We start from the raw sequence: 13,080 nt of genomic DNA, 5'->3' as shown, positions 1-13,080 counted from the left end.
TGAATCAGGTTGCACCTAGGAGTCTTTCATATGTCTTTGTAAAGCTTCTACTTCGGGAAACCAATCCAGTTTTAACAATAAACTGTGGAAAATGTACTAAAACATTTTTGTGTCAGCTTGTTTTTCCACCTGCAATATCACATAACAATCATACAAAAATGACAGTACATTTCATATCAGGGTAGTTTTAAACTATAAATTAAATTGACTAATGACAGAATTCCATTGAAAAGACCAGCATAGACTAACATGAATGTGCCTGCTGGTTTCTTTCTGGTTTGGTTCAGGTCTTGCTGGTTGACCAGCAAAGTCATATGGTTCACAGCTAAACCTAGCTGAAGAAGCTGGCTGACCAGTTTGGTCTTTTTATGAAGCTGGTTGACCAAGAAATTCTTGATGGTTAAGTAAGCCAAGAGACCGGAACACCAGCATCCCATGCTTGGGATCAGCATGCAAAACAAAATATATGCTGGTCATCATCTATGCTGGTCTTTTCAGAAGAGCGTAATATTCTGTCATGATCATCATTACAGATAGATACAAGAATTTCAGCATGCTCACATGTGAGTGAGGTTAGTCAGGGGCCGGAACATTCTGATGCTGATGTTGGGAATCTCCACCTGTTCCATACTCCTACACACAGAGCAGACAGATAGAGCAGATCATTTCACTATTAGATTTCACCTTTATCAAGTGTTTTTCATCCAGGGCACTTGTAAGATTTAAAAGCCTATAAAAGTAGATACATGTAAAGTCCACTGAATAATTACTGAGCTAATTAGCCAAGTAAAATATCAATGTAATGCAATGCAACACATATACAGACACATAAACACAAATGCTCATTGATACTCCATGGATACTTCTGAATATGGTTCTCACTTACAACCGCTCTGCTCAATCTGTGGATTGCAACATAATGTTCACTGTGACATTGAGATAAGCCTGCAGTCAATAATGGAAGCTTGTTGATCAGTTGTATTTTGGATTTCTTGAGCTCTACCTAGTTGCCTTTCTGGTGGAGGTAAGTGGTTATCTACACACAAACATAGGTCTGCAGTATTCACTGGGAACTGAAGCCAGTGGACCAGCAAAAAGAGGACTGGAGCATAAAAAATGCGAAGGCCTACAAGCTCCTTTATCGATAGTAGCCTTTGATGGTCCTGGAACAACATTCGAACCAATCATTAACCTCTTATTATAGAGGTAGGGTTAGATTTTGGAATAAAATCCAAATAAAGCCAATAAAAAAATACCAAAGGACTTCTTAAGTATCTATTTTTTTTCTCTTAGGCAGCAATGAGATTAAATGGACTGCAAATGGCACCTTTTGCTTTTTCTTAATCTCCTAATTTTTTCGACTAAGAAGCATAGAGTAATCTCACATCTGTCTCTTCTAAAGTATTCGAAGAGGTCCCAACAATCTCATGTTCTCATAAAATTCTTCCAAGACCAAATTATATGTGATTGATTGACAAATATTTATTTCTAAGAACACGTAAGTGTAAAGAGGACACAGTGAGTTTTTTTTTAATCTAAGATACTCGATAATGTAACTGTTCTTTTGAACAAATACATTTTTTTTTTTTACATTTACTCACAGTGACTGTAGATTCACCAAACTGTCAAACTGATTGCTGTAAATGCGTGCCAGAAGATTGTTGGAGATATTTCTGAAACACACACACACACACACACACACACACACACACACACACATGTTGTGTTTCCATGTTTTATGGGGACTTTCCATAGACATAATGGTTTTTATACTGTACAAACTTTATATTCTATTCCCTAAACCTAACCCAACCCCTAAACCTAACCCCCACAGAAAACCTTCTGCATTTTTACATTTTCAAAAAACATAATTTAGTATGATTTATAAGCTGTTTTCCTCTTGGGGACCAACAAAATGTCCCCACAAGGTCAAAAATTTCGGGTTTTACTATCCTTATGGGGACATTTGGTCCCCACAAAGTGATAAATACACACTCACACACACACACACACACACACACAAAATAAAAAAAGCTATTGATAAAGTCAATAATAGTTTCCATGATTCATTTGGCATGTCATTTCATCTGAAGAGACTTTAAACTAATAAATAAGTCACTGGGACGATCAGCACAAAGGCAAGTAAATAACACTGAGGAACAACAGGTCTACCAAGTAGTTTGTAAAACTTTGAGCTCGGAACAAGAACAGAAGTTTAGCAAACACAACATCAATAAAAAAAGTCAGTCTTACAGCTGTTTAAGGTTCTGTAGGCTCTGGAACAGAGATGGAGGCAGGTCTTTAATCTGGTTCACAGACACGTCTCTGTAAACAAATCACAGCAAATTCAGAAGCTCATTTGTCAACTTAATCATTATTGAAATAAATAAACAATAATAAAATATCTTCAAATGGAAGCAGCTTTACCAGCTCTATTTCAAGATTTATGCTTATTATGCTGAGAATATTGACACACAGCAGGTGTCTCTCTATCTTCCTTTTTCTCTCCTCATTCGAGGTGCCAAATTGCATAATTACCATAAAAATAGCCCATTGAATGCATGTGCTATATTTCAAGTCATATGTTAGCTTGAAGAATAGATTGAAATGTAAGTCTTTATTCACTGACAATTAGCCTCAAATCTAATTCCTATTTGGGCATGTGCAAACCTGGTTTTCCATGTTTAATGTTCCATGTTTGATGTTTTGAGAAATTTTAAACCATGACTTGCACTGCACACAAATAACTAATTTTGGCATTAGATTCATGGTGTTAGCCAGAGGGGAACTGGTTTCTCCCAAGGTTATTTTTCTCCATTAACCAACATCTTATGAAGTTTTGTGTTCCATGCCACAGTCGCCTTCGGCTTGCTCACTGGGGTTATAAATACAATTATTATTTAATTTCTATACACATTTTACAATCATATTTAATCAAACTACACAATGATGAAATTGTGGGGTGGCTGTGGCTCAGGTGGTAGAGTGTGTTGGCCACTTATCACAGGGTTGGCGGTTCGACTCCCGGCCCACATGACTCCACATGCTGAAGTATCCTTGGGCAAGACACTGAACCCCAAGTTGCTCCCAATGTCAGGCCAGTACCTTGCATGACATCTCTGCTGTCATTGTTGTGTGTGAATGGGTGAATGAATCACAGTGTATAGTGCTTTGGTTAAAAAAGCACTATATAAGTGCATATAATTTACCATTTTTCTGTTAATGCATGATTTTCTGTAAAGCTGCTTTGAAACGATGTGTGTGGTAAAAAGTGCTGTGCAAATAAAAATGACTTGACTTGATGTATGGGAAAGAACTGTAAATATTTTTCAAAACACATCCTTTTTGTACCAAAAGAAAGTAATTATGATTAGGAACATGAGAGTAAGTAAACAGAGACAGAACTTTGCATTTTATGTTTTTAAATTTTATGTAATTTTATTATATTTTAACCTTACAATCTCTTTGGCAAACACAAACGATTATAAAAAATGAGCAATAAAAATGATGATGAAAATGGAATCTATGGACTCTGGTACTCTGTAATGCCTCTTTTTCCCCTTATTTATTTGTGTGTGTGTTTACTCACAGGTCTATCAATCTATGCATGTCTGCAAATGTCCCATCCTCAATGGTCTCAATGTGGTTTCTCCTTAATGCTCTAAACCAGACAAACACACACATTATAGCACCATCTCAAACGTATAATACAATTAACCGAAAAAGTCAGATAAATCTAAATGTAAATCAGCCCCCTCTCTAATTCTGGGTCTTGAGAGAGCAGGAAGATCACACTTGAGCACCATCCATCAGGTTTATGCTACCAGGAACTCTTAAACCTTCCCCATAATACTTGAGTACATAGGGACACACTGCAAATCAAAGATTAAACCTGAAAGGCCCTGGTCAGATCAGAGAGATTAAATATTTACATATTTATGAAAATATGATCTGCAGTGATAACTGAAACAGCTCTTTGAATTGTGTAATCGAGTGACAGAAGTGCATCTGTGATCAGAGTATATAATACTCACATTAAGATTCAGTAACACAGCTCAGGTTAAGTCAATATGAAAGAGATCAGACTCTTAGACTCTGGAATATTAATAAACGTTTAATTGAAATATGGCAATGTTTACCAATAACCTTTAATTATTTTAATTTTTAAAGCATTAGAGGCACAAATCCCATGTTTTTGAAGTGAAAACTAGTAGAAATAGTATACTTAAGTTTATACATTATATTAAATATATAAGTTTATAAATTTTGTGTCATAATGTTGACATAATCTGTCCGATTAATACTCCCTTCGTTGTAGTAAAATTAATTTTAATTATATTTCATTAATTTATTTTAATGGCCAAAAACTTAATATTTACAACTTTGCCAAACATTTTGCATGATTTTCCCTCTATTAAAAATATTACAAATGACAATATATTTAACAAGTAATAAATGTAATTTTACGGTAAATATTGTACAAATTTTATTATTTAGATAAAAAATTAATTGTTTAACTATATAATTAATGGTTAAAATGTATATTATGTTAAACAAGAAAATACAAATCCTTTCTACGGTAAACTTTTGTTAAATCGGTGATAAACTATAATCAGGCATTCCCAGATGTTCCAGCATGACCCATTAGATTTCATGGGAATAGATATGTTTCTCCTTTTTTATTATTTATAATTTATGTATATTGGGGTTTTCTGTGTTTATTTAATGTTAATTGAACAATTTATTTTTGTGAAATGTAATAATACCCTTATGGTGTTTTGTCTTTGTGTGAGTTACACTGTCTACTGTCTACTGTTGGTCATTGCTCCTGGAAGGACCACTATTTATTAACTTTAAATACTTTTGTCTATTTAAATGTTGTATTTATTCATTGTTTATAACTAGAAAATAAAAAGGTTTATTAAGCACGTCTCAAATTTTGGTAAAAAGCCACATTTTTACGATATTCATTTGATATATAAACCTCATTTCAGATTAACAGAAAATAAATCAGTGCATATAATATTTAGTTTGACCTTCTAGATTGATGTTCAACATTTTCTGAACCCTACTTTTGGAAAGTGCAACATTCCATATTGGTGTAGATACAGTATATAAGCAATCCATGTGTCATGATCGTGTAGTGAGAGAGAAGCTGTCACAATGCTGAGGGATCAATCCCTCAGGACAGAGTGTCCTCCAAATGTCACTGACAGATCAAATCAAAGCCTGAACATCACAGTCGCAGAAGAGATTCATGATGCATATCAACTTGTACATCTAAAACATCATGTAATTATGTAAATCTATTCATTCCTTATGTCTTAAATTATTCATTTTAACCTAAATCTGAATTTATTTGTAAATAATTTCAACTGAGCCAAGAGACTCAGGAGGAGCTTAAGATCCACTTCTGTCTCTCCTCCCACACTCAGCTGCGACAAATTAAAAATAAATAATAAACATTTCCAAGAGCCCACAACTCTCACTTTTACACTGGATGTTGAAGAGAGTTTGCGTAAAAGAGCATTATTATATGCATGTGTGTGAATGTGTGTGGTTTGTGGCTACTCACAAGACGGTAAGAGAGGAGCAGTTTTTAAAACTTGATGCCCAGAGAGATGAAATTCTATTCCCCTCCATTTCCCTGCAAAAGGAAACATAATCACTCACTCACTCTCCAACTGTCTTTGTAGTGCTGTAGTAGGTGATGTATGTACATTGATATTAATGATATATCCAGATTCTTAATACAACATATGATGGAACTGTATGTCTGCTGTAACTTTTCAAGCCATTTTGCATTTTACTTTTAACCAACTTGTCTCAAGGTACTGCTGTATTTAGCAGTCACTTTCAGTTACTTTGTAAGTGTCATATATGTTTGTACTTTTTATTTTGTTTATAACTCACAGCCAGTTGAGGCGTGGCATCTCAATGCAGATAGAGGTTTTAGGAAACTGTTCAACAGAGTTATTCAACAAAGATCTGCAAAATACATAAACATGCACATTGGCTATATTGATTAGAATCCAACTTCCAATATAGTAGGCTGAATACTTTGTTTGGCATGCATATTCTTTAATATCTGTCTCATTCTCACAGAGGCCTATACATTCTATAGCTTGTGTATACTGTATTCTTCTATTCTTCAAGGCCATTAAGAAGATAATTCTTACAGAAAAAATAAGGATTTCAGGCCTTCAAATGTCTTCTGGCGCAGAGATGATATTCTATTCTCATCCAGAATCCTACACACAAACATACACAAACAAAGAATGAAACATCAAACAATAACGTCTAGGTTACTATCGTAACCTCCATTCCCTGATGGAGGGAACGAGACGTTGTGTCGAATGAAGCGACACTAGGGGACTGTCTTTAAGGCCTTGGTTACCTCTGAACTTGCGAAAAGGCCAATGAGAAATTGGCAGACAAAATTTGCATGTCCCTCCCCCGGACATATGGGTATAAAAGGAGGGAAAACTATCCATTCAGGTTTTTCACTGAGGAGCCGAAAATAAGGTTCGGCCGTTACAGCATCGTAGCCGGGGGGACACAATGTCTTGTTCCCTCCATCAGGGAACGGAGGTTACAATAGTAAACTAGACATTCCCTGTCTGTCGCTCACTCGTCATTGTGAAGCGACACTAGGGGTCCCTATTCAATCATGCCATTTGCTGAACCGTGTACGTGAGCTGCAGGCAGTTGCGTGCCAAAGCAGCAGGCTGCATCAGACTGCACGTACCCTTCCCCAACTGCCCATAAAAACTTCCTAATTTATTAAAAATTATCGCACCAGGGGGGTCGCACCAGCATCACCAGCATCACCAGCATCACATTTTCTCTCTCTATGTTTCTCGCATAGAGTTAAAGTGGCAGGGGGCTTTTAATGCTAAAACACTCATCGGGGAAGGCGTTCTTTTCCAACTCTTATTCTTTCAGGGGGAGAAGACCCCGCAGAGACCACATCCTGCCCAGGCTGGGGGAGGTTAAATGTGGCAAATTCCTCTGCTGAATTCACGGACCAGAGAGCTAGGAGGAAAATACATCCAGGGAGCACAAGTTTAGTGAACTCTCCTGGGAGAAAGAGCGCACGTGATCGCCTCAGTGGAGGGTGGATCTGCTCTGCAGATGTCTGCTACTGAGGTGCCATTGGACAGTGTCCACGAGGATGCCACATTTCTCGTTGAGTGTGCTCGAACCCGCAAGGGGGCTGGCATGGCCTGGGTGTGATAGGCCAAAGTGATTGCGTCGATGACCCAGTGGGCTAGCCTCTGTTTAAAGACAGCGTTCCCTTTCTGCTGTCCACCAAAGCAGATTCAGAGCTGCTCTGAACATCTAAAGCTCTGCGTGTGGTCCACATAGGTACGCAAAGCACACACCGGACACAACAACGAAAAGGCTGGACCTGCCTCCTCCTGAGGCAGCGCTTGCAGGTTTACTACCTGGTCCCTGAAGGGGGTCGAAGGAACCTTGGGCACATAGCCCGGTTGTGGTCTTAGGATGACATGGGCATCTGCAGAACCGAACTCCAGGCAAGTGTAAAAGTGCTTGCAGGTCCCCAACCCTCTTGATGGAAGTGAGCGCGATCTGGAGGGAAGTCTTCAAGGAGAGGGCTCTGAGCTCGACTTATTCTAGCGGCTCGAAGGGGGGTCTCTAGAGGCCTGAAATGACCACAGAGAGATCCCATGAGTGGAACAGACATGGCCTGGGAGGGTTCAGCCTCCAGGCACCTCTAAGGAACCTGATGATCAGGTCTTGCTTCCCTAAGGACTTACCGTCCACTGTGTCGTGTTGAGCCAAAACCTTTAAGGTGGAGGGAGGTCTCTTGGGAAGCGAACAGGTCTATCTGTGCTTTGCAGAACCACTCCCAAATCAGCTGGACTCCCTGGGGGTGGAGCCTCCACTCTCCGCTGAGCGTGCCCTGTCGCGACAGTGTGTCCGCTGCCATGTTGAGATTACCTGAGTTGCTGCTGACTCCAAAGGAGGAGATGGAGGGCGAGTTGGGACATGTGACGAGAGTGCACGGCGCCTTGGCGATTTATGTACGTAAGCATGGTGGTGCTGTCTGAATAGATCAAGACATGCTTGCCCCGAAGTAGTGGGAGATACCTCTGCAGGGCAGGAATTACAGTCAACATCTCTAGGCAGTTGATGTGCCAACCCAGCCGGGGCCCCGTCCAGGCACCGGCGGCTGCATGCCATTTGCACATGGTGCTCCGACCCCATTTGGAGGCATCTGTGGTGACCAGAATGCATCGGGACACCTGCTGTAGGGGGACTCCTGTCTGCAGAAAACAGAGGTCTGTCCAGGGGTTGAAAGTCTGGAGGCAGGAGGGGGTGATGAACACACGGTATGTACCGCAGCACCATGCTGCCATCCCCACATCACCAGCCGGGTTGTCCTCAATCCCGTGGAAGAAGAAAAAATTATGCAGGGGGTGGCTAGAGTGGCGTTCCTTTTTAGGAAGGATAGCCGCGACCGCAACTTTGCCATGGTTAAGTTCTCGCAGTGAGAACAAGAACCAACCACAAACGCCGCCTCAGTGTGATAGCGGCCCAGACACACGAGGCAGCGTCTATGACCGTCAGGAGCGGAGAGATATCGACCGAATCCAGGAACTACACAGAGGCGGAAGGGCATCTTTAAAAGATGCGTCCTGAAAAGGAAGTTTAATGCCTGCTGTGTGTGCTCTTTTAGAGAAATTAAACTCTTTTAGTGAGGGAAAATAACTCTTTCAGAAGCGCTGTCAAAGCACCCAGGGGCAAAGCTGCACTGGTGTACAGAGAAGGATAAAGATGCTGATATGCGCCATAGATCCAACAGCAAACGCTCTGCAGAGGTGAGTGGAACAGAAGTGATCTCAGCTCGCTGATTGCACAACCGCTTGGCTCCGAAGAAAAAATCTGAATAGACAGACAGATGCACGATTCCCTCCTTTTATACCCGTATGTCCAGGGGAGGGACATGCAAATTTTGTCTGCTAATTTTTCATTGGCCTTTTCTCAAGTTCAGAGGTAACTGAGGCCTTCAAGAAAGACCCCTAGTGTCTCTTAATTCGACACAATGTCGAATGAGCGACAGACGGGGAACTACCTGGATCACAAATCACTATATCCAAACGGGTGACCCTGAGAGTCAATGGAGCACTATCTAAAATAACCATCAGCTCATCAGCTAAGAGCTTATGAGTAGAAAATGCTCTGTTTTTGGTAATGAGAGCAGGTCAGGCACTTCTCAATCCAAGCTCTGAAAGGGCCCAAATTAATTTCAATCATTCTGGATTTCATTCTCACTGAGTACAAACACAATCCATCAATTTGTCTGACTGAAAAGAGAAACAAGCAAACACACAGAGAGGGAGAAAATGAAAGAAACAGAAACAGAAAGAGATAAAGAGAGAGTTTATAACTCCCGAAGAAAATCATCGTATTCCATCTACACTGTAAACCCTAATGTTGTAATTACTGGAAAAATCAAGTTGTTTTAGTAAAACATTACTTGCAATGTCAAGTTTGGGCGACATAACTCAAATATCTAAGTTCATTGAACTTAGAAATCCATAGACTTAAGATTTTAAGTATTAATAACTCAAACTAGTACGTACAAAATTGAGGCTATGGGGAATACTCACAATGCCTTGTGCTTGAATGATTTAATTCTGTTTATTTGGTCAAAGGGAACATATGGGGGCATTTAAATAGTTTTATTAGTATTTTTAGTATTATTAATGTTGTTTGTTGCAAATAGTTGTTTCGTGCAATATCACCAATAGGGTGATCTGTCTCCCCTTTGGTCAAGTTGGACCCTGTTAACACTGCCGCATTTCTCCTTGTGCATGTGCAACTGAAATTCTGGCATCTATGCATTTATGTGGAAATATACAATACGTTTATTTAATAATTGTTCTAGAATGAGTTTTAATCCTTATTGTTGAAGACATGTCATTGCACGACCATTATTTGAGTACATTTAATTTAAATTATTAAATTCAAACAACAACATTTAAATAGTAATTCTGGGTTAAATCTACTTGCATGTAGTTACTTGAATGTCTATTTCATGCTCTATGAACACCAAGTTAAGTGAACTTAATTACACATGTTTTGGAGAACCAAATACTCAATTAATTTAGTAGAGTCAGGGTTTTCAGTGTCCTGTGTGTGTGTGTGTGTGTGTGTGTGTGTGTGTGTGTGTTTGTGTGTGTGTGTGTGTGTGTGTGTGTGTGTTTGTGAGTGTGATTTCAACTTACAGCCACTCCAGACTACTGAGGTCACTAAATATTCCTGCTTTGAGAGACGAAATCCTATTCTGACTTAAAAAACTGCAAAACAAACAAGAGACAGAGAGATACTGTAGAAACAAACACAAAGAGACAGAGAGCAAGAGAAGGCTTCGATAAAGGGATAGTTCACTCCTCAAAACTGAATGTTCTGACATCATTTACTCACCCTCCTGTTGTTCAAACCCATATGACTTTATTTTCGTGGAAAACAAAATGAAAATGCTATAGGCAGAATGACAGCCTCAGTCACCATTTACTTTCTTTGTATGAAAAAAAGATGCAATGAAAGTGAATGGTGACTGAGACTAGCATTCTGCCTAACATCTCGTTTTAAGGTAATACAGGTTTGTCAACAGTTGTATGTGTACAGAAACGAATACACACTCACAGACTCACTGATATATAACTAAGACCCCATAGCACATACAGGTACACACTGAAGCATAAAAAACATGAGAACAGCATTAGGATGTATTCAAATTCATTCTTTGATCAAGAAGCTGTTCTGCCTGAATCAACCCTAATCAAGCAACCTCATTGTTACGTTGTTCTTTCACTTCGATTCTATTTTACATGGATGAATGGGTGGATGATGAAAGCTTCAGAATGACTGACGAGGGAAATGGATGGTATACTCATAGTTACGCAGACACAGATTGTTTGGTAGCAGTTGTGCAGGTAGTGTATGCCGGAGCTCAGGGAAGAAATGATGACAAGTTATACATGGTGAGTGATTCATATTAAAGCCACACACTGTCAGTTACCTTTCTTTCACACATTATTATGTCTCACTCACAGTTTACGCAAAGAGAAAAGTCCTGAAAATGCCCTCTTGGAGATGGTTTCTATACTATTACTTTCCAAATGTCTGGAGAAAGAGAGAGAGAGAGAGAGAGAGAGAGAGAGAGAGAGAGAGAGAGAGAGAGAGAGAGAGAGAGAGAGAGAGAGAGAGAGAGAGAGCTGTGGTTACAAAATAGCTAATACATACCACTTGTACTTATGAAAATAAACAATATGATTAAACAGATAACTCATCTGGCTCGCCAACAATTAAGCAATAATTTTAAAGATGGCTCTTATTAATAATAATTAGGGCTGTGAAAGATAACACTGTTAATGCATGAATTCAATTTGACATTATACTGTAATTAGTTAATTCAGAGCTTATTGATAATGATTGAAGCTGCAATGCAAGAGCATTACTCAGTAAATGGAGAAAGACATTCTATATGGATAATTTATTTATAAATCGAATCCAGACGGGACCTTTAATTAAAGTGATTAGAATCCTGTGTATATTAGAATAAAGGTTTCTAAATGTTCATTATAAATAAGCTCAATATAAAATGTAATTATAAGTTCAACAAGTGAAATATCACTCAAGTGAAAAACTAACACCTAACACTAATGCTATTCATATAGAAATATTTATACGAACACCTGCAGGGGACTGCAGGTCTGGAGCAAAAACAAACACAGTGAATAAACAGTAATTATGATGCTTCATTCATTACAATCCCATTGTGACGTTTAAAATAACTATTGGCACACAACATCATAATGTACACCTAAATATCAATACATTTACAATCCATTTTATTGAAAATTATAATTCTACAAAACACAATGTAAAAAGTGGTAACCTGCAACTGTTACCTTAAAGGGATAGTTCATACAAAAATGAAACATTTTTCTCATCATTTTCAGCTCTGCTGGTCCTCACAATGCAAGTGAATGGTTACAAAATGTTTAAGCTCCAAAAGGACATAAAGGCAGCATAAAAGAAATTCATTAATACTTCAGTGGTCAAATCAATGTCTTCAGAAGCGATATGATAAGTGTGGGTGAGAAACAGATCAATATTTATTTCCTTTTTCACTATCGATCTCCACTTTCACTTTCACATTCTTCTTCTATATTTACTCTTCTCTATTTACATGTTTCTCACCCACACCTATCATATCGCTTTAGAAGATACAGATTTAACCACTGGAGTCATATGGATTACTTTAACGCCGCCTTTATGTGGATTTTAATGTTTTGGTCACCATTCACTTGCTTTGTAAAAAACTACAAAGTTTAAATATTCCTCTAAAAATATTTGATTGTGTTCAGCAAAAGAAAGAAAGTAATACACATCTGGGTTGGCAAGAAGATTACGCGTAAATAATGAGAGAAATTTCATTTTTGGGAGACCTATCCCTTTAATGAGCCATTTCTACCTGATCTAACCCTTAAACATTTGTGTGTGTGTGTGTGTGTGTGCATGTGTGTGTGTGTGTGTGTGTGTGTGTGTGTAATGTATTCAGGTTGTTTCAGTGATGTTATTTTTTTTTTTCAAATCTTTACTTGAAAAAAACCTGTACATTTTTTAGTTTACATTTTTTTTCAGTGTAGCATATCAATTCTTATATACTTCAAAATGTAATGTGTTCAAGCTTACACTGTCAAAGAACAGACTGAAATGGAATGCTGGTCTAAAGAGAAACATACTGTTATATTTTTGTGGCTGCTGTGGAAACCAAAAAACATTTAAGCCTTTCATAAGCCTTTCATTTTATTCACCTCAAACCATGCACTTATACTACAGAACACGATAAAGAAGATTTCAAAGCAATGTCTGTCATTTATTATGATTAATAGATGTAAAGTGTTGTGATGGTTTCTCTGTCTTGCTCTCATTCTTAATATGTCTATCTAAAAATGAAATGTTGCCTAGCTTTGTTGAGCAGCACATTGTTGAACTCTGATGGACAATAAAAATGTCATCCTGTCTCAAGCTCTTTAAAGG

General features: G+C 38.3%; 1 protein-coding gene across 1 annotated transcript in view; it reads right to left on the bottom strand.

The window, feature by feature from the left end:
• The window catches only part of rxfp2l (relaxin family peptide receptor 2, like), a 69,745-nt gene that overhangs the window by 13,390 nt on the left and 43,275 nt on the right, over positions 1-13,080 (bottom strand). Inside the window, exons 6-14 of the mRNA XM_052105420.1 lie at positions 11,086-11,157; positions 10,257-10,328; positions 6,180-6,251; positions 5,914-5,988; positions 5,576-5,647; positions 3,590-3,661; positions 2,254-2,325; positions 1,602-1,673; positions 562-633 (exon numbers count right to left, since the gene is read on the bottom strand). Coding sequence (XP_051961380.1) covers positions 562-633; positions 1,602-1,673; positions 2,254-2,325; positions 3,590-3,661; positions 5,576-5,647; positions 5,914-5,988; positions 6,180-6,251; positions 10,257-10,328; positions 11,086-11,157 — 651 coding nt within the window. The remainder of the gene's footprint in view (positions 1-561; positions 634-1,601; positions 1,674-2,253; positions 2,326-3,589; positions 3,662-5,575; positions 5,648-5,913; positions 5,989-6,179; positions 6,252-10,256; positions 10,329-11,085; positions 11,158-13,080) is intronic.

This window comes from Xyrauchen texanus, chromosome 3, assembly GCF_025860055.1.
Source record: "Xyrauchen texanus isolate HMW12.3.18 chromosome 3, RBS_HiC_50CHRs, whole genome shotgun sequence".
NCBI classification, from domain to species: Eukaryota; Metazoa; Chordata; class Actinopteri; order Cypriniformes; family Catostomidae; genus Xyrauchen; species Xyrauchen texanus.
The sequence above is the reverse complement of the archived record's forward strand: the minus strand, read 5'-3'. Positions and strand labels throughout refer to the sequence as shown.